The sequence below is a fragment of the Giraffa tippelskirchi genome, chromosome 2 (assembly GCF_054371585.1).
Source record: "Giraffa tippelskirchi isolate mGirTip1 chromosome 2, T2T-mGirTip1v1.2.pri, whole genome shotgun sequence".
Classification (NCBI taxonomy): domain Eukaryota; kingdom Metazoa; phylum Chordata; class Mammalia; order Artiodactyla; family Giraffidae; genus Giraffa; species Giraffa tippelskirchi.
The window spans coordinates 92,589,594-92,617,575 of record NC_137276.1 but is presented as its reverse complement, the minus strand read 5'-3'; the positions used below and the strand labels follow the sequence as shown (position 1 = coordinate 92,617,575).

Below are 27,982 nucleotides of genomic sequence, written 5' to 3'. Positions count from 1 at the left end.
TATAATTAATGTTACAAAGTACAATAACATTTTTATTTTCTACAGAGATCAAATTTATTCCCTAATTTTTCCATGAAAATGTTTTAATTTTAATTAAATAAAGAGGAAGTCACATCATGGGAAACAATGAAAATTCATTTGGTCCATAAAACAATATTTATTATGCACCATTTGGAAATCTGTAGGTTACTTACACACCTAGCGTCAAGAGAATGATCTTAAACCATATATAGTTAACCTTTCACCTTTATAATTCTGATGAAAATTATTTTAATTTTATCCTACTTCTTTTATAATTTAGGCAAAGATGCAATTTACACAATTCCAGTGAAAAACATTCTTGCTGTGGAAAAACTGGAAGAGAGCTCTTTCAACAAGAAAAATGTAAGTTATATAAATTACAGTTTTTTAAACTGCATATATTACTTAGCTGAAAATTTTAAAAGAGGTTTAGTATTTGTTTTTAATCATTAATATCTTAAAATTGGTAGCTGGAACTCTGTTTAAAATTGTCCACTACTGTTAATGCTTTGTATATAGTACACCTCACCTATTAAGTTAAAGGTACTTTTTTCAGTTAAGGATTCTTTACTTAATGGGCTCAGTGGTAAAGAATTCGCCTGCCATTGCAGTAGATGCAGGTTTGATCTGTGGGTTGGGAAGATCCCCTGGAGAAGGGAATGGCAGCCATCTCCAGTATCCTTGTCTGGGAAATCCCATGGACTGCAGCCCACCAGGCTCCTCTGTCCATGGGGTCGCAAGAGTCGGAAACAACTGAGTGACTAAACAACTTCTCTCAATACTTGAGTTTTATCAAATTTCTCAGCTTGACCTTCAGAATCTAGTCCCAGCCTGTCTGTGCAGCCTAATCCTCTGCTGCCCTTCAGTGCATACCAATAGATACCAGTGCACTCAAGTAACCAAGATGATTTCCTTGTTTCTATTTTCCCACTGCTCTCTTTACTCATAGGTTTTCCTCTATCTGAAATTCTCTCCCTTTATTCCTATTTGTATGATAGCCCCTTCCCTTGTACTTGTGTGGTTTCTAAAAATTATATTCTATTGTACTGTTTAGTACCATGTGACTCAAACAGTCCTGGCTGGGGACATAACAGTTTATGATATACCTGAGCAACAGTTACCTAGCCATGCAAACTATATTTCTGTTATGTACCTTTTTGTGTTTTGTACTGTGTTTGGTTTTTAGACTGTTATAACTTTTTTTCTTAATTGTCTCTGAAGATGTTCCAAGTGATACACACGGAGAAACCACTCTATGTCCAGGCAAATAATTGTGTAGAAGCTAATGAATGGATAGATGTGCTCTGCAGGGTGAGCCGATGCAATCAGAACAGACTCAGCTCTTATCACCCCTCTGCGTATCTAAACGGAAACTGGCTCTGCTGTCTGGAGACCAGTGAAAATGCTCTTGGCTGCAAGCCATGTACTGCGTAAGTTTCTTTTTGATTAAAAAGGCAGTGTCTTAAATGTGCTGTATTCATACAATGGAATATTATTCATCCATAAAATGGAATGATGTCCTGATACATGCATGGATGCACCTTGAAAACATGCTGAAAAGAAGCCAGAAAAACATGCTAAAAGAAGTCCGACACAAAGGCCATGTACTGTAGGGTAACACTTACATGAAGTATCCAGAATAGGTAAATTTATGGAGACAAAGTAGATTAGCAGTTGTGAGGGATTAGAGGGAGGGGGCAATGGGGAGTACTTAATGAATACAGAGATTCTTTTGGGGTGATGAAAATGTTCTCAATAAATTGTGGTTTCACAAGTCAAAAAAAGGAGGGCAATGTTTAAATAGATGTGCAAACTTGAGCAAGGTATTGAGGAAGAAGGTCCTAGCATTCTTGTTCTAATTGTGTGGAACAGCCATGGTAGCTTTACAGACTTATAAAGTAATATGATGAAGCATAGGTAATGAAAATGATTACACTTTAAAATCCTCTTGCTTTTGAGTATAGTCACATAATGACCAAACCTAAGGATCTCATTCTGTTTAATTATCAAGTTAGACTAGATTCCTAAGGTTCCTTTTACAAAATTCTGTGTTTCTGTTTTCAGTCTCAAACTGTTAGAAGTCTTTAGCGTGTTAACAAAGTGATATTTTTCCAATGTCTTTTATTTCATTTTTACATAGAGGTGTCCCTGCAGACATCCAAATAGATATTGATGAAGACAGAGAAACAGAAAGAATTTATTCCCTTTTTACCCTCAGTTTACTTAAGCTGCAGAAAATGGAAGGTAACTATATATTTAAAATTCTTTTATATAACCATGATCCTTCATTACTAGTTCCTGAAGTGTTGCTTTGGCATTACCTTAAAGTCAAAAGATACTCACAGATTTATCAAAATGTTACCTATATGGAAGCTGACAAACTCCCAAAGGGAGTTCTTTAAGTAAAAATAGTTTTTGCATAAATGTAATTATCATAATTAATAAAATGTATGGATTTTATTATTGTCTATGCATTTCCAAGGGAGCTTTCCCCAGCTTGAGCCCCTGTTGAAAAGTTCTTATTTATATTACAGATTATACTTAACGGATTTAGTTGTCCAATCAGAGATTTCATTTCTTCTTGTAGAGGCTTGTGGAACTATAGCAGTCTATCAAGGACCACAGAAAGAGCCTGATGACTATTCCAACTTTGTAATCGAGGATTCTGTAACAACCTTCAAGACAATTCAACAAATAAAAAGCGTCATAGAGAAGCTAGATGAACCTCATGAAAAGTATAGGAAGAAAAGATCAAGTAGTGCAAAATACGGGAGCAAGTAAGTACTGTTAAGATACTTTAGACATTTTTGAACATAGTTTGAGCCTTCCTCTGCTACCCTCTACTCAAACCTGAAGTGCAGGTCTCATGCCTACCTTCATCTCTCAACACCAACTTAGATCCTTTCTCTTGTGCAGGAATCTCCTGAGTCACTCCTGCAGGGATCATTTTCGATTCTAGCATCATTTCATTGTGTTGGGGCAGTACTTTATTGTCACTTTCAATGTTATATTTCAATTTAATCATTGAATCGAATACTTAGTAGTTTCTTGTTTTGATTTTTACTGATCCTCTTCTTTATCTGTCACAGTACCTTTATACATCCTAAGTACAAAAAGAATTAGCTTTGAAAGGGCTAGAAGTATTTTATAATTGATGCTTTGGATCCATCTCAGAGGCAGATGGACACTGATAGAAACAGCAACAACAGTTAATATTTATTAAGGACCTTCCTCCTTACCACTAGACACTGTGCCAAGTACTTTACATTCCATCAATTATATTTTTTTTAGCAGCAAGTAACAGAAAATCTCAATGGCTTAAATAATAGAAAAATGTTTAATCTCTCAAATTAAAAGTCCTGATTTCTACATTTAGCTAGTTCAGCTCAACATTGTCATCAAGGACGATCCAGCCACTCAGCCATCTTCAACAAGATGATGTCTGTCTTCCTCAGCCTGGTGCCCTTATGGTCACAGCTGGGCTGTAATAGTTCACATTTATAATAATAGTGTCCAGAGGCAGGAAGAGCTGTTTCTTCCTCAAAAGGAAAGAAACCTTGTCTAAAGTTACCCTAGCTTCCCCTGAACCATGGGCGCTGCCCAGCACCAGCACTAGAATGAGGCTGCTGTTTGCACAGAGGTATATGGGAAGGGGTGGTTCTTGGACCAGCAGAGAAATGTTTGCCACGATGCGCACACTCTCCTCGATCCTCACACCAGCCAAACACGGTTATATTCCCATTTCACAGCTAGAGAAACTAAGGCCCAGGGAAGTTAAGTGCCTTGCCCAAGGTCATTTTTTTTTTAATTGCTCAGTCATATCTGACTCTTTGCAACCCCATGGACTATACAGTCCATGGAATTCTCCAGGCCAGAATACTGGAGTGGGTAGCCTTTCTCTTCTCTAGGGGATCTTCCCAACCCAGGGATTGAACCCAGGTCTCCTGCATTTCAGGCGGATTCTTTACCAACTCAGCTATCAGGGAAGGCATAGAGCTGATTAATAAGGGGGCTTTGAATCTTGGCCCCAACCATTTTAAGTATTTTTTTTAACTTACCTGGATTGATCATTTCAATTGTGTTTTATAAAAAATGAAAATCAGTTTGACAGGTATAAATATTTGTGTTCTGCCTAGATGGAAGGCTCGGTACATTAAAAAGGTTATTGTAAGCATCCTGTTACTGTCTTTTCTACATTAGTATATTTTGTTCTCTTCCAACAGTAAAGTAATCCAGTTTTCTTGGAGCCATGGCAGGTTTCCATATGAGGTTCTAGCCAGTGCTTGGCATCCTACCTAAATGGTATTCTCCCCCACCATACCTACACACACTATACCCCTTCCAGTTGTATTTTTCTCTCTCAAAACCTACCACTCTTTCTTGTACTAAAAATTTTATTTGTTTATCTTATTTTCTCTGTACCAGAATATAGGCTCCACAGGGCCAAGGGTTTTGTCATTTTTCTTCACCTCTGTGTCCATAGTTTCTAAAACAGTGCCTGACATTTACTCGGTAGTCACTAAAAGCTTGCTAAATCAGTGAAATAGGACTTGGCATGAGAGATTATCAAGAGAGAATTACAGACACTGGATACTATATTTGTGTTACAACTTTTTTCAATGTTTGAAAAATTATTTTTTTTATTTTCTAGGGAAAATCCAATCGGGAAAATATTTTAGAGTTTGGCCAATTGATTCAGAAGAACTGGAAAATATTTTTGTTGGAGTTTTTCAATTCATCGTGTATTTTGTTCATAGTATTTAAGAATGAACATCGGCTTCACTGTCACCTGCATTTACATTGTATTTAATATTTAATAATTGAAACTAACTGTTTGGAAATTCTGGTGTGATGTTTCACTAGAGAATTTAAAACCCAGGATTCCCTTCATATCTTATGTGTCGAAAGCCATGTTTCTGCAACTTCTTTTTAATAGAAAGACTCTTCCTAAAGAAGCTTTATAACAAAAGGAGAACTCCTCCATAGCAAGAAACCATCTCTTCTTGTAACACTCCATGTTCTGTGGACTTTTCACTACCATTAGTGCCTGCTCTATACTGCCAACATTGTGTTTTACTAGAAAATTTCAATCCATGACTATTCAGAGCTTTCCGTTTAGTTCATCTAGACCCTTCCTCTTCAAAAAAACAAAAAAGATATCCTTTGGCCCATCGGTCATTACAGATTACATTAGGGACAGTGACAGAAACTTTAGAAAACTACCACAGCATCCTTGAAAGTTGGTGGACCCTTTTACCTGTTTAGAGATGCAAACAGAGCTCAGATAGGAGAAATCAGGGAACATGTACTGTTGTCTGCATCTTGTTTACATGTGGGATGAGTGACGGCAGATGAAATAAAACCAGACCACTAAATTTTTTTTCACTGTTTAAACATCAGGTACTCATATTTTTGATTTGAGAGTTCAGGTTGTTGTGACTTCTAAGGACTTCACTTCTGAAAAAGAAGAGAAAGTAAACAATGGGAACAGGTGGTGGTACAATCACTCGACTTCACTCGTCACTCGTTACTCCATTATTATAAGGGCCACCACCATGGGACGCCCTCCTCCCTGTGTGAGGGTGCGATCCAACTCGAGGACAGTCACTCGGCGCACTTTACTCATCTGGGCGACCCCAGATTAAACTTCAGATACTCCATGGTATCTAACCTTTATGATCAGTTGAATGATCAGTGTTTAAGTCTAGAAATAATGCTTTCTTGAAAATGTTTATATTTCACTGCTCTTTCCTTATTGCCTGCTAGCCAAATGGAATTGGGCAAGCAACTGTTTGAATCCTGTTTTTCCCTAATAATTTACCTTTATCCTAAAAATCATAACTGTAAATAAGCAATTGAAGCAAGTTGCCACCTTGAAGTTAAGAGGAATACACTTTGCTTCATCAGTATTAAAAACCATGGTACTCTTACGTGTTTTTAAATTCAAAACATTTTCTAAATGTGGTACTTTGAACCTTGGAGTATTTTACATGTTTCTGTTTAAAACTGTGACTTATTAATGTAAGTCTAGCTAGTAGTGCTTTTTTGTTTCCCTGAGCATAAGCTATATTTCAGGATACACTTTGCCAATTATGTTATTGGTGAGTAATTGTTTTTAAATTATAACGTTACTGGGTAATTATTTTTAAAGACCACTGGCAAACAATCAGAGTTCCATAAATGATTATAACTAAGCAATATATTTCTCTAAAGGACTGGTAAAAATCAGTTAGTTTTATTTAAGGATCAGTCCTAGTCTGCATTAAGTTATTCCTGGCCCATTTTAAAGACAAGTTTGAAAAAGTCTTTTAAATTTTATGAGCTTGTAGATTCCATAAACCCCACTGATTCATCAGTGTAAAAGAATTTTACCATTTAATACATTTCTCACTGTTAACTTTTATTCAGATTGAAATTTCCTTTTCAGAGTCTCTGAATGTCTGCCTGGAAAGGCCACGTGAGCATTGCCAGGTCCCACTCATTGCTCTCTAGTGGCTTCTTGACTTATATTCTAACATTTCTAATATCAAGCCCTTGGTAACATAATACCAAGTTATGACTGACTGTTTTTAAAGACCACAGTGTTCTCAAAGGGACCAAGGCTGTCTGAATATGTAACTCAGAAATTGAAAAGAAGAATTCAGTTACTAGTTCTTTTCTTCACTCTTAAACAGCCAGTTTGACTGGAATTAACCACCTTGGCACAGCCTAAAAACAAGTAATGTGAAATGAAATTTTCTTTGAAAGTCTTCTGAAATAAGAGACCATGTCAGTGGGACCCAAAGATAACTGAGGTACTTTTACTTGCTTCCAAGGGCCTCATTCCTCTGCTGTTACTTACGAGTACTTTCATTTTTACTACCTGATCTGCTTTCTCTCCTTTTTCCAAACTTGAAAAATACATGGCAGCTCACTTTACCCTAAAGCCCTGAAAACCCCAAGAAAGAAAGCAAAGGATGGTTTTTTACGGAGAAACTCTTGCCATAAATGCTAATCTGGTTCTTAGTTTAGCCACTTCCATCATTTGAAATTATGGTGGTGTGTTGCTTGTTTGTTGTTGTTTGTTCTTTGTTTAGCTTTGTTTTTTAATATTCATTTAATATGATAATGGGCAATAGCAACATTTTTTTACTCCCAGGAATATAATTTATCAAATTGAACTATTTTCTTTGCCAAAGAACTATGTTTATAATATCACGGGTAATGATTTAAGTGTCAAAACAAGGCTTTGCTTACTGTACAAAAAAAAAAGGGGTGATGAATGATGTAGCTTTTGTTGCTGTTTCTGAAGCCTAATTTCATTCATTTTTCAGAAAGGCTTATTCATGCCAGGTTTTAGAAGACAGATGTCATTTTAAGTAAAAGCACCTTTAATTTGTTCTAACGGTACATCCTGTAAAGACAAAAAGCTACAAAGCCTTTTAGGTGTCCTTACAGTATGTGAAAACTACAGGACTCATTCTAGAGTTAAATTACCAGTCTCGATTGATATTATCTGCTTCCATTTTTATTAACTTGGAAATTAATATGTTGCTAGTAAATATTGGTTTTTACAGTGTCCAGTTTGAAAATGTAAGTTATCAAAACTTAATGTAGTGAATTTGTGTAACCATGTTGTATTGTTGAGAATGTATTTTTATTTAAATTTTATTTTCTTATCAAGAGTATTATAAAAATTAAAAACTTTTGTAGCTGTCGCTTGGAAATAACAAATAAATTACAAGAAGCCTGTCCACTCTTTGCGTGACCTCACTTTCTCACTGATGTGAGAATCTCTGCTCATTTAGAATGACCATAACTCACCTATTAGGAAGGGAGTAGCAAATGAGGAGTCCTCAATAACAGAAGAGCAAGCCATCTGAAAAGGGTGCAGAAATCTCCTGTGGCATTTATCTGGGCTGGTTCTTTCAGCAGACTTGTCTTGAGGACCTGCCATGTGCAGGACCCGTCATTCCCGAGAGCTGTGCATGTCCAGTGTATGGAAGTATTTTCCACTCATCTGAGTCCACAGTTCAGAGCTGACTTGTGCCCCCAGCGAAAGGAGCCAGGATCTTCCCCATTACTACCCTCAGCAGCCTCTTATTATTTCTAAACAAACCTTGATAAGACCTAGCCCCTGCAACTCCAAAGGAATTGAAGGTTGGTAAAGATGAAGGAATAGAGTTCTGAATCTCTTAAGCATCTAATTTCTGTTGAAATAACAGACTCGCACAGGAGCCCGTGTATTAGAACAGACCTTAGAAAAATTGGTAAGGACATAGTTGAACTCAGCATCAGTCAGCTGGATATAATGGGCATCTATAGACTCGTCATTTTAATAAAAAAAAAAGGATAGATCTTAGAATAGAAACACAAGAGGTTATATGCAAGTTTCAGTCATGATACAAGCTAGTTCTTCAGATAGAGGAGATCATATTTTTGGTGGGTTTCCCTTTTCAAGTTTCATGATTCCAGAATAAGAACCACCTGAGGCCAAGCAGAGTCCCTTCCTGTTGCAGTTGCCGGTGTGAGTTTCCCTACTACCCTAAGTCTCAATGGCCAGTGTGGTCCTTCAGAGAATACCTGCCTTGGGTAAACATGATGTACTTTAGAAATAAACTGACCCATGTCCAGAGACCTTGGGTCTTCATTCCTCATTCACATCCTCACCTGAGGTTCAGTCTCTTGTGGCTGAAAGTCTCACTCTGGCTTGTCATTTTGCTATGTGACATCTTAGTTTGGTGAGCCATTTGGTGCCATGTTTTAAGCTTATGTCTAGGTATTGTATTAACGGCAGAGAAGGTATAACCTTCTTAAAGCCCTATTTGGATTCATTTAGTTTTCTGCGTTGTGTCAAATTCTCTTTATTTCATACTATCAAAGCCTTCGTGCTTTCTTTGTGTTAATCTACTTTTTGACATGGTCTTAGATACATGGAGTTTTTGCTCACCAAAAAAAGGTCTGTCTAGAGTAGACAACATTGTTTTCCAAATTTAATACATATTCTCAACTCCACCCAGAACTGAGAAGGCCACACTGCACTGTTAAAAAAGCACTCATCATTTTAGACAGACTTGGTGCAGGGTGGACTGAGGGATGCTTCAAGAGGCATGTCAGAATCTCCCTGAGGAGATAAGAGGGCTCAGACATAGTTTGAAAAGGCATAGTCAGTAAAATTAGTACACTTGAAAATGCAAACTCCTATTTTTCTAGTTCATACTACAGAAAAATCGCAACAAAATCTTGACCCATAAAATGCGTAGGTGAGACCACAGTTTTCATCCAGAGGCCCTTTGCAATATGGAGCCTGTGATATTTGTGTTAATATGGGGCATTTTTTAAAAGTTAGGGAAACACTGCAATATGGGCTAACATGAATTCCAAATCTTGATCCCCAGTTGCTTAAACTCTACATCAGAAGTTGGTGTCGGGTAAGAATACAGCCACAACCACTGCCTCCTTGCAGCTTGTATTCTGAGGAGAGAAGGCGGATTAGACGAAGAGGTAAAATGTGTCAGATGGTGAGAAGTATTATGGAGCAAAGTAAAGCAGGGAAGGGAGACAGTGCTGTGTATGGGGCTGGAAGGGCTGGGATACAGTTTAAAATTGGGGCTTCCTTAGTGGGTTTGTGGCTAAGACTCCGCTTTCTCAATGCAAGGGACATGGGTTCAATCCTTGGTCAGAGAACTAGATCCCACATTCCCCCACTAAGAGATTGCATCCCTCAACGAAAGACCCCACACGCCACAATGAAGATCAAAGATCCCGTGTGCCAAAACTAAGACCTGGCACAGCCAAATAAGTAAATGAGTAAATATTTTAAAAATAAACTTAGGTGGTCCAGCAAGACCTCACTAGGAAGGTTACATTTGAACCAAGATCTGAGGAAGATGAGGAAAGGGAGTCTTACAGAAATGTAGGGAAAGATCCTCCCATCTCAAAAACAGCAAGGAGATGAGTGTGGCCAGAACAAAATGAGTAAGAGGGACTGGTAAGATCCTGCAGTGAGGGAGGGTTTTGAGCAATGGAGTGACATGATGGACTTGGCTTTTTCAGATTGCTGTGGCTGAGCAAAGTCTCACAGACATAGGAGGCAGTTGGAGATTGGGGTGAATCATGTGAGGTTCATATGGAACACAGAGGACCTCAAACAACCAAGGGGACCCTGACAAGGAGACCAGCACCTGCAGGAAACTCTGTCCTTGACTTCATATTCTGAAGCTATAGAAATCAGACAGTGCAGAAATGGTACAAGAAATGCATGGGCCAGAGGAACAGAAGAGAGCACCCAGGAATAAACCCACAAATACGTGGTCAGTTAGTTTATGACAAAGCTGCCATATAAAGGACATAGAGTAGCCAAAGGATGTTGTTGGTCACTAAGTCATGTCCAACTCCACAACCCTGTGGACTGCAGCTCGCCAGGCTTCCCTGTCCTTCACTATCTACCGGAATTTGGTCAAATTCATGTCCATTGAGTCAGTGATGCTGTCTAACCATCTCATCCTCTGCTGCCCCCTTCCCTTTTTGCCTTCAATCCTTCCCAGCATCAGGGTCTTTTCCAGTGAGTCAGCTCTTCCATCAAGTGGCCAAAGTATTGGAGCTTCAACATTAGTCCTTCCAATGAATATTCAGGGTTGATTTCCTTTAGGATTGACTAGTTTGATTTCCTTGCAGTCCAAGGGACTCTCGAGAGTCTTCTCCAACACCACAATTCAAAAGCATCAATTCTTCAGCACTCAGCTTTCTTTATGGTCCAACTCTCACACCCTAAGTATATGTCCCTCAATAAATTGCTTGGAAAATGGAACATCACAAGCCAAAGGACACTTCACATCATCTGCTTCGCTCACAAAACTAAACACACAACTATGTACATCAAGCCCTTCTTTTGCTGAGTCCTGTAATGACAGACCGCCAGCAGTCAGCCACATACAGAAGATTCTCCCCAATTTTTCATCACTTTTTCTCCCATGGCATAACCTTACAGCAGGTCCTGAAGAAACTGAGATCCACTGAATGTGGTTCCAGCTCTGAATTGTCCTGAAACCAAATCCCTGGCATGTCCTGCCATTTGTGCTAAGTCACCTCAGTTGTGTCTGACTCTTTGCAACCCCATGGACTGGAGCCTGCAAGGCTCCTCTGTCCACAGGATTCTCAAGGCAAGAACACTGGAGTGGGTTGCCATTTCCTCCTCCAGGGATCTTCCCGGCTCAAGAAGCGAACTCCCTCTCTTAGGTCTCCTGCATCGACAGGTGGGTTTTTTTACCACTAGCACCACCTGGGAAGCCCTCCTGTCAGCTGTGCACAGAGCCAAATCTGGGGGCAGGCCAGGCAGGACCTGCACTGCTAAGAGAGGCAGGCTTATCGCCCTCTGCTGGCCAATTGTGAAATGCAGGCCTCACCCACTCAACAGTTCCACGGAGGCCAAGATCCCTGCTGTCAGTCCTGCTGAATCTATTATACTTTGGGAATTCAAAGGGATGGAGGCCAATATCCTATGACTTCTCAAAGAGTTCGAGAACAATTATAAATCATACGCAATGAAATGAACATACATACAAACTTTACAACTCACACCTAAAATCACTCAAAATTATCCACAGACACATTTAAAAATATAAACATTATAGAATAAAACGTAGAAGAAGATAAACATGGCCATGGGTTTGGTCATGAGCTTTGACTTTTAATGTACAGCAAGAAAAGCCCACACAGAAAAGGGAGGGGGGAATTAATAACATGTACTGTCTACAACTAAAAAATTTTACTTAGGGATACCAAATTCAAAAACCAAAAGATAAGCCTCAAAGTGGGAGAAAAATATTTGCTAAGCACATGTCTTATAAAGAATTTGTAATCACATTAAACAAAAATCAATAAATCATACAGATAAAAGTACTTTCCTTTGCTAATGCAAGTTTTATGTTTGAAATTACTGGAAAGTCAGTAACATTCCAAAACCCCATGTCAGTACCACACCAGAAAACACAGAAAACATCATGTTATAAGGAAAAACATTTCTCTACAAAGTACAAGTCTTACACACTTCCAGTTCACACAAAGAAACATCACCACTCTCCATGTAACTGACAGGAACTGTGAGAAGGTTATATTAGGAGCCACTGTGTCTTCCATATTGCAGATGGCCAGATGTTATAGAAAGAGTGAACTATAACAGTACCGATTTTCCACATTATTCCAACAACAAATTATTAGAACTAATACATGAATTCAGTAAAGTTACCAAATCAACACACAAAAATCAACTGTGTTTCTAAACACCAATAACAAACCACCAGAAAGAGAAAGAAAATCAGTTTGTAACTGCATCAAAAAGAACAAAATACCAAGGAATAAATTTAACCAAGGACTTGAAATACCTGCACACTGAAAACATTAAGACATTGATGCAAATAAATGGAATGATATCCTGTGTTTGTGGATGAAAAAGAATTAGTAGTGCTAAAATGTCCATTCTACCCAAAAGAATATACACATTCAGTGCAATTCTTAACAGAATTCCAATGGCATTTTTCACAGAGACTGAACAACAATCCTGATATTTGTATGGAACCACAGGGAACTCTGAACAGCTAAGGGAACCTGAGAAAGGAGACCAGCAGCTAGAGGAAACTCACTCTCTGATAGCAAACCAGTTAATCTATGACCTATTAGATGTCTCCTGATTCAAAGATCTCACAGTGTGAAAAGACATGTGCTTTGGAATGGCTGTGATACATAGATTCTCAGATGAACAAAAATAAAGAAAAATAAAGCTGATTCTGTCTTTGAACTCCATCTAGATTCATGGATTCTCAGACGAACAAAACAATAAAACGTCATACGTAAACCCCCAAACATACATGATTTTAGTAAAAGATTAATATTGCAGATAGTTGGGTAAAGAGGGATCTTTCACTGGTATTGAGAAAATTAGGTAATTGTCTAGGAAAAAAGTCTCCTGTCTCACACATGATACACACACCCACACACCCACACTCACTCACACACACACATACATACACACACACACACACACACTCCAGCTGGACCAAAGATGTGAAACCAAAAACCAAGAACGTAACAATTATAGAAGAACGCAAGGGATAACAATTTTTATATTATCAGAATAGGGAAGGTTTTTTCAAATATGCCAAAAATCAAAAAGCCACACAGAAAGACTGATAATCCGACTGCTTAAAAACAAACAAAACCCAGTGGCAAGGCCAACACTGTGCCACCATCAAAGTGAGAAAACCACAGGTGAGCTGGGAAGTAGCCTGGCCACTCACCCCATGAGGCCTTGACACCCTGTCATGTCTCCAGGGTCCTCATTCTCCCCAGAGCCCCACCTACATGGCTGCTGCCACGCCAGTTTATACAGACGTCAGTCATCTCCTAACATGCAAGGGTTCTTTTATTACAAAGACAGTGGATTGAATGGTGGCCCCAAAATGTGTGTCCCCCAGAACTTTTGAAGAGAACTTACCTGAAAAAAAGGGTCATTGCAGACTTAGTGAAGATGCTGAGAAGAGGTCATCCTGGATGAGGGTGGCCCAAATCCAATGACAGTGTCCTTATATGAGACGGAAGAGGGGAGCCCGAGAGAGATGCCACAAGAAGATGGAGGCAGGAGGGAGGTCGCCACAAGCCTAGAGATGCCCAGAGCCCCCAGAATCTGGTAGAGGCAAGAAGGAACACTCCCTGGAGCCTCCTGAGAAAGCGTGGCTCTGCCCACACCTTGATTCAGATGTCTGGTCTCCAGAGCTGGGGGAGGATGAATTCCTGTTGTTTTAAAATCCCCAGCTTGTTGTCATTTGTCATAAAAGCCACAGGATGGCCACACACACAGACCCAGCCCTATAGACTTCTGGAAGCATTTCAGTCTCCTGATGGCGAAGCTTCAATGTCACCATTCAGATCACTGATTGAGAAGCAGGCAGGACTTCCCCGGTGGTCCAGTGGCTGAGACTCCACGTTCCCAGTGAGGGGGACCCTGTTCAACCCCTGGTTGGGGAACTGGATCCCATATGCCACGACTAAGAGTTTGCATGCCACAATTTAAGATCCCGCATGCCACCACTGAGACCTGGTGCAGCATGAATATTTTTTGAAAACAATAAGCAGGCAGTTACATAGATGAAAACCCAACTGGGATACTTGCTATGCTGAGGAGAAGAATTCTGCAGTTGGTCAGAGTTCTGGTACTTTCTCCCACGTGGGCCAGCAGCCTCCCACAGAGAGTGTCCTCATTGGAAAGCTGGTGCACTGTGTGGAGGCGTCCGTGAGTAAACATTACCTGACCCCCGAATTAGTGGCTCCTGAAGTTTATCCCCCCTTTCTGGTAAAACACTCGAATATGTGCAAGGACCTTAAAGGCTGGAGGAAAGGGCTTGGAGCAACACCAGTGACAGCTTGCATGCTGAATGGCAGGCTACATGGCTGGTCCTGGCCTGGGCCTGTATTTATTGCATCTTCCTCACTAGATGGTCAGTGATTCCAAGGAGAGGGAGGACCTCCATTGTACCCACAGCTTCTTGCCCTTTAGGTGAGGAAGACTGAATACATACTCCATGAATGAATGACATTCTGTGGCTGATGGAGAAGCAAGGGCTGTGGTAGAAAGTCAACGAGTCAACTGGAAACAACCTTCATGATCTTGGTCAGATAACCCCTCGGGGTTTGGGTTTCCCTACACATGCAAAATGTAAAAGTATCTTCAAGAACAAGGTTTTGGGCCCTTGCTATGCATTAAGCCCTCTGCTAAACCCAGGAGCCCCTGGGATACTGCCCTCCAATCAAGCCAAAGACGGGAACAGAGTTACCTGAGGTTTTTCTACAAGTTCAATACCCAGGCAACCCCTGAGGTCCCTCCCACACACCCACTACCTCAACTAATTGTCAGTAATTCAGTTCCTTCACGGCCTTTTCCTGGCAGCTCTCACCCAAATCTCCATGATTATGAACCAAACCAGCAGCACAGACCCTATATTTGTATTATCATTCTTTAGGAGATTAATGGCCTTCCCAGGTGTCTTAGTGGTAAAGAATCCACCTACCAATGCAGGAGATGCGGGTTTGATCCCTGGGTTGGGAAGATCCCCTGGAGGAGGGCGTGGCAAGCCACTCCAGTACTCTTGCCTGGAGAATCCCATGGACAGAGGAGTCTGGTGGGCTATAGTCCATAGGGTAGCACAGATTGAGACATGACTGAAGCAACTCAGCATGCATGCATGCACACATTATTGAAACAGCTGACTTAGGAATGAAACAGTCTGGTGTCGGAAAAGCCCACCAAGGTGTTAATTAAACAAGGAGTCTGTTATATTTAGGTGACTCCAATGCCGTGGCACCCACATAAGCAAACCAAAATCCAAGACTGTAAATGCCTCAGCATCCTGACAATGCTAAGAACAACGAATCAGAAACAGCCAACCAGGCTTTTAGTGATCACAAATCAGTGTCCTTTCTTCGCTTCTGCACTTGACATGAAAGTCTTTCCCCGGCTCCCATCTGCAGAGCCATCTTAACCTCTTCTGGTTTGGTGCAGCCCCATGTGAATTGATTTTTGCTTAAATAAATTCTTAAAATTATTAATATGCCACACAGGTCAGCTCATGGGAGTCTGTGTGCTTGTGTCCTCTGCTGAACTAGGCACACAATACATTTCTAAACAAATGTCATCATTAAGACTGCGAAGCCTGAGACCAAGCCTCAATCTCAAGAGAGTGGCCCAAAACCCTGATGACACTTCCTTCATCCCCTCAGGTTCTCTCTGAAGGGGACATCACCTTGTTCTGTCTGAACTATAAACCCCTCATTTTAACAGATCAGGGCATCAGGCAACCCCCCCGCTCCCCACTGCCCCAACCAAGTGCCTGGAGCTCTCCTCCCAGACTTCAGCCTCACAGGTACCCCTGATGATGTTCTTGTCCACAGGCAGCGGCATTTGGGACCCAAAGGTCCTGACCCATGCTACCAAGAAGGCCTGTTCCTTCCACAGGGACACAAACAGGTGGGGGCTGGAAGATGCCATGTGAGTGGTACCTACGACTATTGTGGTGCTACCTGTGTCCCCCTCCTCCAGTTGCCCTACGGAAGAGCCCTGGCAGCCTCCTGGGATGCCCCTGAAGATGCTTCTGACCAAGTGACAGAGAAGGTTCCTTTGTCCTTTGAGTCAGGTTTCTGTCCTTGAGGGTCCAGAGGAAACTTCCCCAGATCACTGATGCTGATGACAGGGACTCAGTTTGTGGAGGCTTCCATCTCTGCACTCACTGCCATGGGCTCATGGCCCAGAGTCACAGCTCACACAGGTGCAGACTCAAATGCCTACCAGAGTTCTCCAGCAACAAGATGTTCACCAAGGGGAGGAAGGAAGGAGGGAGGGAGGGGAGAAAAGACAGGAAATCCAAGTTGGGATTTTAGAGGAACTACAACGGGTTTTTCAGTGTAAGTCGGTTCCATGCAGTATTTCCATATTTTATGTGGCAGCCCCGGCTTCTCCACATGCCTCTAGAGGACAGTCCACAGGAAGAAGTGCTCTTCCCTCGGCAGCTCCTATTTTCAAGTCTATGGCTGAAGAGATCTGCTCACCCAGCCCTCACTCTGATGATGGAATCCAGTATTCTTCCTGAGATGAAGGATCACGGGAATAGCAATCCAGGCCGCTGTAGGTGCATCCCAGAGCCTGGCTCCATTGCTTGCCAGCCTGTGCCCTTAAGGCAGGTTCCCAGCTGGCATCAGCCTCCATTCCTTCCTTCAGAGACTGGAGACCAAGTGTGCTGATTCCGTCAGGGGGTTGTTCTTTCCCATTTGAAATATAAAGCATCGGTGCAGGTGGTGCTAGTGGTAAAGAACCTGCCTGCCAATGCAGAAGATGCAAGAGATCCGGGTTCAATCCCTGAGTTGGGAAGATCCCCTGGAGGAGGGCATCGCATTCCACTCCAGTATTCTTCCCTGAAAAATTCCATGGACAACAGGAGCCTGGCGAACTACAGTCCGTGGGGTCATAAAGAGTCAGACACAACCAAGCAACTGAGCATGCACATATATACACACAAAGAATTGATGCAGTGTGAGGCTCCATAGCTGAGGGAAAGGCTCAGGACCCCCTTAAACTCTAAAGGAAAAGATGATCTTCCTGGGGGGCGGCAGTCACCGGAATTCGTGCTTCCTCAGAGTAAAATGGCCCCCTCAGTCCCCTGGTACCTTCCAGTCTAAGAGCCCTCTCTGTGGAGTCTTTATATCTGGGAATTGTATTTTCAGAGCATCTTTCTACCATTTTTCAGATTCCCACATCATCTGAACTTTCACAACCTGGGGGAGAGAGCCCTGACCACCCTTTCAGCCTCACTGGGTTCTGTCTCGATGCCCACATCTCCCTGGCATCCAGCCCATGCTCCAGATTGCCAACCAGGGTGCAAGGTTTTAGTGCTGGACACTGGGGTCAAAGTGGACCACAGTGCTATAAGTGGGGGCAGAGACCAAGGAGGCCCTACCATGCATGTTCTGAGCAGTCTCTTAGGGAATCCTCACAACAGTCCTGACACCACAGCAGAGTCTGCATCCTGAGAGGCTGAGGAACCTGCCCAGGGAGGAAAGTATGGGCCCAAAGCTGTCCTGCTCACTAGACGAGTGGGTGGAGCTGGAACTCAAGGCTTCAGGACTTGAAAACAGGTGGATGAGAGCCTCAGTGGCAGCAGGTCCCCTCCTACCAAGTAGAAAAAGGCAGGATGTGGCTGGGCTCGCTGCCCAGCCTCTGAGTGGGAGGGACCCAGAGGGGTCATCAGGGACCAGGAATCTGGAAGCTGGACGAGGAGACACAGAAGCAGCAAGGGCCCACCTCCGGGGTGTCTGACTCCAGACAGACCAGGAGTGTGTCCATCGGAGGTTTGTGTGCACCTGGGGGAGTGTGGACGACAGCCAGGATAAAGAGGTGCTATCAAAATCTGCGGTCAGGAGCCTGGGCCAGAATCTGGGGAGATAGGTGGGCCAAAGTGGCAGCGCTGGGACCTAGAGCACTTAGGTCAACACAGCACCCTAAGGGCTAGACACACACCTCATTTGCTAAGCCCAGACACAGGGCACTGAGCTGAGATGGGGCCCGAGTCACCCCTACCCTCAAGCTATGCTTCCCCACACTTGCCTGCCAGCTCAGTGCCCACCTTGCAAGCCTCTTACCCCCACACAAACCCAGATCTCAGCAGGGCTGGACTCCCCAACATGACACGTTCCCAATGCCTGGCTCACTGACAGAGCTTCCTGCCCAGTCTGCGGACACACTCTGGGGCAGACAGACGGAGTAGGCCCCCAAGCTCAGGCCTCAGGCTCCCTCCTCTCTCTGGCTCAGACACCCTGCACTTCGGATGGCCAGAGAGAGTCCAGGATAAACCTCTCCTCAGGGAGTGACCATTTCCGGGGACCTTCTAGAATGTGGTCAGGGACCAGTTGGGCTCTTGAGTCCCTTCAGACAACCCACCTTTATTCAGGCCTGGGAATCAGCTTCTTACCCCTCCCTACTATACCTCTCATTTAAGCACAAATCCCTAGGAGAGGGAGGAACATCTCTTCTTGGGGCTCTGCAAGTCAGTTCCCCAGCTGTGAGTTAACATTTTGGGGAACTTTGGAAAGAAAGAGAAACATTAGACTAGTGGTTTTCAAAGTGAAGACCCAGGACCAGTAGCATCAATATCACCTGGAAACTTAATAGAAATATAAATGCTCAGACCCTCCCCCACCAGACCTGCTGAGTCAGAGCTCAGCGGCAGAGCCCAGCCATCTGGTCAACCTGCCTTCCAGGGGATTCTGACAGTTACTCAAGTTGGAGAGTCCCTGCTTTAGCCATCAGGAGCTGCTCTGCACAGGTTCAAGTGCTGTCAACTCCATGTAGAGGGGAAACCAGCATCCACGTCTGGGGGCAGAAGCTATTCCTAGAAGCACCAGGTGATACCCCAATGCTCTCTGACTTACTTATGTGTTAACATTGGGGGGAAAAGCCTGAGGCTGAATCAAATTGGCGTGGAGCCACCAGAGATAAAAAATTAAAGTTTCCAAAATATTATTGTTGGGAGTACTTAGGAAGGCGCTAGAGTGGTGCCTTTTACACAAATATTGTGAGTCACAATAACTGTGTTTATCTTCTTTTTCCTTCAGCAAATAAGGAAACATCAATGGGGGTGCTGATATTTATTTATTTTTGGATGAGCATCGTGATAGTGGAAATATTTCGTACGTGATTATAGAACCCTGGATCTTAAGCACTGCCCCTGAGGAGGAGCAAGGAGTTAATTGGTAAATAATGTAGACGTTTCCTTCTGGTTAAAAAGATCCCAATGTGTCCCATTTGTTTCTAAGTCACGTCACTCCAGGCATCTTGCTTCTCAATAAAAAGCAAGATCAGGTCAGTGGGGGGAGGCAAGCAGTCCTGACAGAGGGTGCCTGGCCCAGCAATCTCAAATCACACTGCCTTTTCTGTGCTCAGTTTCCCCTTGTTTCTTGGCCTTGTGGTGGAGCTGAGAAGCCAGATGCACTGCAGACTCAGACTTCTGACCTTGTCTGGAGCCAGGCTCTCAGGGGAATCCTTGAGTATGGATACCTAGAGTGATCGCCATAAACCTCCTGCCTAAAATTCCTGCTGACCCACAGGGCTCATGCACTAAATGTAAGAGAAAATGGGGCCCCTGCAACCTGTGATGGTGAAGGTCTATTAAACACATGAGTAAAGTCAACCCAAAGACAAGGTGCCTCCTCTGACTCTATATCCTTGAGAATAAGGCTGGACATGAGTGGCATTTGGAGATAAGAATGATTTTTAAGATTGGATTGAGAGAAACAAAAACATATGTTTACACAGAGACATGTCAGTTCAGTTCAGTCACTCAGTCGTGTCCAACTCTTTGCGATCCCATGGACTACAGCACGCCAGGCTTCCCTGTCCATCACCAGCTCCCGGAGTTTATTCAAATTCATGTCCATCCATTCGTTCATGCCATCCAACCAACTCATTCTCTGTCGTCCCCTTCTCTTCCCACCTTCAATCTTTCCCAGCATCAGGATCTTTTCCAACAAGTCGGTTCTTCACATCAGGCGGCCAAAGTATTGGAGTTTCAGCTTCAACATCAGTCCCTCCAATGAATATTTAGGACTGATTTCCTTTAGGATTGACTGGTTGGATCTCCTTGCAGTCCAAGGAACTCTCAAGAGTCTTCTCCAACACCACACTTCAGAAGCATCAGTTCTTCAGCGCTCAGCTTTCTTTATAGTCCAACTCTCACATCCATACATGACTACTGGAAAAACCATAGCTTTGACTAGATGGACCATTGTTGGCAAAGTAATGTCTCTGCTTTTTAATATGCTATCTAAGTTGGTCATAACTTTCCTTCCAAGGAGCAAGCGTCTTTTAATTTCATGGCTGCAGTCACCATCTACAGTGATTTTGGAGCCCCCAAAAATAAAGTCTCTCACTCTTTCCATTGTTTCCCCATCTATTTGCCATGAAGTGATGGGACTGGATGCCATGATCTTAGTTCTCTGAATGTTGAGCTTTAAGCCAACTTTTTCACTCTCCTCTTTCACTTTCATCAAGAGGCTCTTCAGTTCTTCTGTGCTTTCTGCCAGAAGGGTGGTGTGATCTGCATATCTGAGGTTATTGATATTTCTCCCGGCAATCTTGATTCCAGCTTGTGCTTCATCCAGACCAGCATTTCACATATGTACTTTGCGTATAAGTTAAATAAGCACGGTTACAATATACAGCCTTGACATACTCCTTTTCCTATTTGGAACCAGTCTGTTGTTCCATGTCTGGTTCTAACTGTTGCTTCTTGACCTGCACACAGATTTCTCAAGAGGCAGGTCAGGTGGTCTGGTATTCCCATCTCTTTAAGAATTTTCCACAGTTTGTTGTGATCCACACAGTCAAAGGCTTTTGGCATAGTCGATAAAGCAGAAGTAGATGTTTTTCTGGAACTCTCTTGTTCTTTCAATGATCCAATAGATGTTGGCAATTTGATCTCTGGTTCCTCTGCCTTTACTAAATCCAGCTTGAACATCTGGAAGTTCATGGTTCACGTACTGTTGAAGTCTGGCTTGGAGAATTTTGAGCATTACTTCGCTAGCGTGTGAGATAAGTGCAATCACGCGGTAATTTGAGCATTCTTTGGCATTGCCTTTCTTTGGGATTGGAATGCTTTATGTGTAATAGCCAAAAAATGGAGACAACTGAAATGTTCATTAACAGGTAAATGGAAAACGAAGCTGTGATATGTCTGTCCCAAAGATGGAGTACTCGCTGCTTAGCAAAATGAAGACATGAACAACCAACACAGCCAACAAGGGGTGAATCTCAAAGTTGCCATCTTGAGCAAATGAAGCCAGGCATAAGAAATAATGTGCTGTGTGATATATTTGTATACAATTCTAGAAAGTGCAAACTAATCTACAGTGACAAAACACAGACCAGTGGTTATCTGGGGGAGGGGAAGGGGATTAAGGGAGGGTCACAAAGCCACAAGAAATGTTGGTGAGGGCTAGATCCCTTCACCCTCTCCACTGGGGTGCTGGTCTCACAAGCAATTTACATATGTCAAAATTTATCAAATTATATGCTTGAAGATATACTATTTATTATATGCCAGTTATATGTCAGTGAAATTTTAAAATATATGGGTTGGCAATTTTGACTGTTTCTTGGAGAAACTGGTCACATTCTGCTAGAGTCCCCCCTCTTTCTGGCTAAACTGGAAATAGATTCTTGTTGACATCAAGAGAAATAGTGAGGGCCCCTTCCTGGTGGTCCGGTGGCTAAGACTCTGTGCTCCCAATGCAGGGGGCCCAAGTTCCACCCCTGCTCAGCGAACTAGACCCCACATGTTGCAACTAAGAGCTCACATGCTGAAGACTAAAGATCCTGCATGCTGCAACCAAGACTTGGTGCAGCCAAATAAATAGATATTTTTTAAAGAGAGAGTGAGTAGGTATTTCAGGACAAATGGAACAAGTGTTTATGAGTCTATGGGGCAGGGGAATGAAGAAATGTATCTCTTTCATAGCAACTGTGCTATTAATCATCAACAATCTGAGCATTTTTTGTCTGCCAGGCTGATCATTGTACAATACCTTATTTAATGCTCATGCAACCTTGAGAATACATATTATTGGACTCAATTTACAGAAGAGCAGACTAAGGGAGATACCTGACATCCTAAGGAGTGGCAAGCAGATTCAGGATTTGAAACAGGTATTTATTTATTTGTGTGTACTTCTTAAACTTTCTACAAGGAAAATAAACTGCTATTAATCAGAAATCTTTCAGTCTTTAAAATTATTAGAATCACTTGGTAACAACACTTGAAAATTTCTTCTCCTGTAAAGGTAATTCCTACTGCTTATTGAACCTATTAGGTCACATACTTAATTGCTCCTTTCTTTTTTAAAATAATTTCTTTTTAAATATTTATTTTTATTTATTTATTTGGCTGCACCAGGTCTTGGTTGTGGCACATGGGATCTTCAATCTTCGTTGCAGCCTGCAGGATCTTTTTTAGGTGCGGCATGTGGGATCTAGTTCCCTGACCAGGGATAGAACCTGGGCCCCCTGCATTGGAAGCGTGGAATCTTAGCCTCTGGACCACCAGGGAAGTCCTTAATTATTCCTATTCTCTGAGGTTGAGACTCAAGAGTAGATGAGCTTATGTCCCCAGTGACAAAGCTAAGAAGTGGAAGAGCCAGAATGTGAACTCAGAACACTTTGTGTGTGAAACACTTGTTCTTTTCATAATTCGTGGGCCCAAATTTCATATTCACCAAATGCTTGCATGGCCGTTTTAACTCCCTGAGTCTCTTCCAGTCCAGGAGGTGTGTGTACAGATTTAACATAGCTGGAGCCACTCTGTCCATCTGTCACTGACTGTTCTATTTTCTATTTAGACCAGTGGAACAATGTTTTCCAAACTGTTACATAGACTTCTCATTTATTCTTTAAAGAGATGTGTAATATTTCATGCAGTTGATGTATTATAGTCACTTGCTTAGCCATCACTTTATATCGGTCTGCAATGAGCTTTTTATGGAAAACCATGCTATCTGTCAAGGAACCAAAAAGATAGCTGGTAACTTATAGTGGCCTTCAAAAATAGCAGAGAGAAGCAGAAGAGGAAAGATGCTCTGATGATTTGAGGCAGATCATCCACAACCCAGCTCAGAGCAGAGAAAGGCTGGACAGCCTTACCTCTTTCGTCCTTGAGGAGGAAGGCCGCCGGGTTTAGGGAAAAGTTCGTAAGGATCTCTCCATGGTGATGTTTGCAAAGCATGTGTCAAAGTTTATTTCTGCTTTTCAATTAAATAGTACATTTTTCTTTCACTCACTATGAAATAAAGATTATTCATCTACACTCTTCCTTATGGATGGCATTTTTAATTATTTGCCATATGGGATTTTTTATCTGAATTAGGGAGGACTGGGCTTCCCTGGTGGCTCAGACAGTAAAGAACCACCTTCAATGCAGGAGACCCAGGTTCGATCCCTGCATTGGGAAGATCCTCTGGAGAAGGGTATGGCTACCCATTCAAGTATTCTTGCCTGGCAAATCCCCATGGACAGAGGAGCCTGGCAGGCTAGAGTCCATGGGGTCGCAGAGAATCAGACACGACTGAGCAACTAAACACAGCACAGTACCCATTTCAGTATTCTTGCCAAGAAAATTCCATAAACAGAGGAGCCTGGTGGGGTTGCAAAGAGTCAGACACAACTGAGTGACTGAGCGTGCGCACACACACACACACACACACACACACGTATGTGTATGTAATTCTATTTTTAATTTTTTAAGGAACCACCATATTGTTTTCCTTAGTGACTCACCACTTTATTTATTTACTTATATTGATATATAATTGACATACAATGTTATATTGTTTCAAGTGTATAACTTGAATTATTCAATACACACACTGCAAAATGATCATCATAATAAGTCTAGCTAACTTCTGTCACCATGAGTAGTTACAAATTTTTTTTCTTATGATGAGAACCTTTAGATCTCTTCTCTTAGCTGTCAAATATGTAGTACAGTATTATCCACTAAGTCACCAGGCTGCACTTTACATCTCTGTGCATGTGTGCTTAGTTACTCAGTCGTGTCTGACTCTTTGTGACCCCATGGACTGTAGCCCGCCAGGCTCCTCTGTCTATGGGGATTCTCCAGGCAAGAATACTGGAGTGGGTTGCCATGCCCTCCTCCAGGGTATTTTCCCAACCCAGGGATTGAACCCAGGTCTCCCGCATTGCAGGTAGATTCTTTACTATCTGAGCCACCAGGGAAGCACATCTCTACGACTTACTTATTTTATAACTGGACCCCCTTTACCCATTTCTCCCTCCCCTCACCCCCTGCCTCTGGCAACCTCCAATTGTTCTGCATGAGCTTGAATTTGGTTTTTTCTTCTAGATGCCACATGTAAGTGAGATCATACAGTATCTGTCTCTCTCTGTTTGACTTACTTCATTTAGCACAATTCCCTCAAGTTTCATTCATGTTGCTGCAAATAGAAAGATGTCATTCTTTTTTTATAGCTAAATATTATTCTATTGTGTACATATAGATAACTGTATATAAATATCACATTTTCTTTATCCATTCATCCATCATTGGACACATTATTTCCATGTCTTGGCTGTTATAAATAATGCTTCAATGACCATGGGGGTGCATACATTTTTTGAATTAGTATTTTCATTTTTTTTCAGATAAATACCTGAAAGTTGATTACTGTATTATATACATGATAACTCTACTTCTAATTTTTTGAGGAAGCTCCAAACTATTTTCTGAAGTGGCTGCACCAATTTACATTCTCATCAAGAGTGCTCAAAGATTTCAATGTTTCCACATCTTTGCCAACACACATTTTATGTTTTTGTTGATAGTAGCTTTCCTATACATTTTTAAATGGTTTAAAAAAGTTAAAAGAAAAATAATATTTCATGACATATCAGTTGAATTTCAGTGTCATGAAGAAAGTTTTCTTAGAGCACATGCATGTTTGTTCATTTACATATCTATGGTTGCTGCTTTCACACTCCAATGGCAGAGTTGAGTAGTTTCAACAGAGATGATGGCCTGCAAGTCTAAAATATTTACTGTCTGGCTTTTTACAGAAAAAGTTGGCCAACTCCTGCTGTAGGAGCTTCTCCCTGAGATGACGGTGGGTCAACTTGGACTGAAACTTGAAAGTCACACATTAATACACTGGTGGCCACGAAACTATGAAGTCCATGCTTCCTGCCTGCCTTCTTGGCCCTCAGTTGCTTTCTGAGTAAAGACCACGCTATTGTCACCTCATCTCAGCTCCAGCATGCAAGCTGTTCTCTGTCTTGTCTTCGTTCAACCCAGGATGCCAGAAACCTCTGAGACTCTACACCTCCACCCCTCTCACCTCAGATGACATACATGCTTCAGAGCCTGGGATCTGCTCCCCAGGAACTGCTGCCCTGAGAGCCACTATCTGGAAGCACGGGGGACCAAAAAATTCATTCTTAGAGCTGACAGTTGAATTTCCTGGCTCCTCCCTGATAGTTCTGGGGCCATCAACATCCACAGAACTGCACTGCTCAGGATGGCACCACTTCGTACTCAGTCTTCATCCCTGTAGGCCTTTTCCCTCACACTAGCTGCAATGGGTTTGAGAGCCTGACTATGACACCCATAAAAGTCCATTGTTGGATGTAGTAATTCCCCCAAGGATTCTCACACTTCGACTATTATACAGCCTTAAAAGCATGCCTCTCTGCCTATAAAAAATATCTTATGAAATACTGAGTGGTGGATTTGTTTGTTTGTATGTTCTAGATTTTCCTAAAAGGTACCACATCATTTCTGTTGTAGAGGGAAAACAACAACACATGGCATATGTTATATTTGATCACAATCAATACAACAGAAATTGCTTTGAAAAATTAGTTCAGTACACATTTTGGGGAGTAGATGGTATCTGCCAAATGTTTCCTAATTACTCAGAATAAAAATATTCCATCTCCCCTGATAATATAATTAGCTTCTAGAAATCAATATAAACACAAAAATAAGAAAAAAATTGAAAAAATAATAAAAAGATATGTACAGTAGGTTCACTGGAAGGGAAATAGGGCTTTTTTATATACGAAGAAATGCTAAATCTCACATGTAATAAAAAATACAAATTAAAACTTGATGAGGAATACCATCAATTTTCTATGGCAGGACGACCAAAGAAAGAAAGGGGAAAAAAATGACATGCTCCCTTTGTGGTAGGCCTTTCCCAATGCTCAGTGTGCATCTACATTATATGTTAACCAGACCTCCTCAAAGCAGGAGAATGAAATCAACCTTTGAGAAAAAGTTGGCCCCTTTCTTCAGGTGCCAGCATTATAATTCTATGATTAATGTATTTCTTTTTCATCTGAAATAAGGGGTTGCATTGCCCAAAGACTTGTCTGTACATGCATTATTAACAACAACAACAAAAAAATTTTTGATGAACTATGTACACAATGCTAACCTGTCAGTATGATACATAATTTCTTCATTTCAAATATGTATAAAACTGCATCTCTAACTCTTGATCCATGGAGCAGTTCTCAGAGCTTCTGAGAACCTGTTTCCTGGGTTGGAATCCTCAGTTTGACTCAAAATACTCTTTCCTTTTTCATAGCTTGATTGTTATTTTATTTTTCATCAACAAACTACAAGGTACCATATTCCACCTACCAGTTTTAAAAAGAATTTTAAAGTCTTATACCATATTCACTAGAGTGTGAAGAAATAATTACTTTTAGAAATTGCTATAAGAATTATTTGATACAGAGGGTAATTCAGCAATGTCAACCAAATTATGAATCTACATCCCCACTGATGAAGCACGTTTCACTCAGACATTTGTCCTGTGAATGTACAGATAGACATGAGCATGAAATCTTATGTACAAGGTTTTTCTCTGCAGCCCCACGTGAAATGGCAGAAGAGGATGAGAACCAGGTCTATTCAAAAAAGTGTTGTTGAATGAAGAACAAGATGGCAGAGGAGTAGGTGGAAGAGGAGTACATCTCTCTCCACGGATACATCAGGCATACACCTTCAGACACAGAAGTGCATGCAGAACACAGTTGAGAGCGGACAGGAGTACCTGACCAGTGGAAAAGAATATATAGAACCACACAAAACTCGGTAGGACAAAGGAACTAGTGGGAAAAACAGGAGTGTTAGTAGGACTGGACCTGCCCTCAGCGTGTGGGGGAACTGAAGCAGGGGTCCGATCCCCACATGAGACAATTGTCTGAGTCAGAGGAGAAACACTTAAAGCTGAGAGTGAAACAACTGATCTGTGACAGCCTAAATGGAATGAAAATCAGACAGTCCTTGCCGCAGCCATACATACCCGGGACAGGAACGCTGGTCCCCTGGAAGGTGCAGCAGTTGGGAGCTGGAGTTTCAGGATTGTGAAGCAATCCCAGGGCAAGGGCTGCTGTTGACTGCGGAGAGACAGATCGAGGGGAGGTGAGGGAGGAGACCGTGATGGGAAATGCTGGTGGAGAAAAGCCAGGCAGCCATGGAAGCAAGGCGATACTGCTAGTCACACATAGAGGGTGGAGCCATCACCATAGCCTCTCTCACCCCACACACCAGCAAAGGCAGCTGAACAATAGACTGGTCCATCAAACGTCTGATGCACTGAACTACAGCATAGGACCTCACCCAGCGTGCCCCTTTAAGTGCCTGACCCGCCGATATACAGAGTAGGGCCCCAGCCAGGGGTGCCCCTCGATGTGCCTGATGAGCCAAACAACAGAGAAGGACCCCAGGCAAGGGAGCCCTCTAAGAGCCTGAATGGGCGGAGCTACGGAGATAGACTGGAAGAAGAGGCCTTCTGAACACCAGCTACAAGATGCCCAAAAAAAGACTCTGTAGGGCCAAAACTCCTGCAGTGGAGACAGTCCGTGTCC

General features: G+C 42.1%; 1 protein-coding gene and 1 long non-coding RNA gene across 5 annotated transcripts in view; both read left to right on the top strand.

Moving 5' to 3' along the window:
- The window catches only part of RASA2 (RAS p21 protein activator 2), a 121,874-nt gene extending 114,120 nt beyond the window's left edge, over positions 1 to 7,754 (top strand). For all 4 annotated transcript variants that reach the window (XM_081569636.1, XM_081569637.1, XM_081569634.1 and 1 more), the window contains 5 exons: positions 302 to 384; positions 1,243 to 1,451; positions 2,162 to 2,265; positions 2,609 to 2,798; positions 4,673 to 7,754. In XM_081569636.1, the coding sequence (XP_081425762.1) occupies positions 302 to 384; positions 1,243 to 1,451; positions 2,162 to 2,265; positions 2,609 to 2,798; positions 4,673 to 4,700 (614 nt within the window). In that variant the 3' untranslated portion in view covers positions 4,701 to 7,754. The remainder of the gene's footprint in view (positions 1 to 301; positions 385 to 1,242; positions 1,452 to 2,161; positions 2,266 to 2,608; positions 2,799 to 4,672) is intronic.
- An 11,049-nt stretch (positions 7,755 to 18,803) lies between these two features.
- Positions 18,804 to 25,823, top strand: LOC145538129 (uncharacterized). Its single transcript, XR_014076651.1, has 4 exons — positions 18,804 to 18,945; positions 19,156 to 19,293; positions 22,104 to 22,243; positions 25,163 to 25,823. It is a non-coding gene; the product is annotated as an uncharacterized LOC145538129 (long non-coding RNA).
- Positions 25,824 to 27,982: the final 2,159 nt, after the last annotated feature.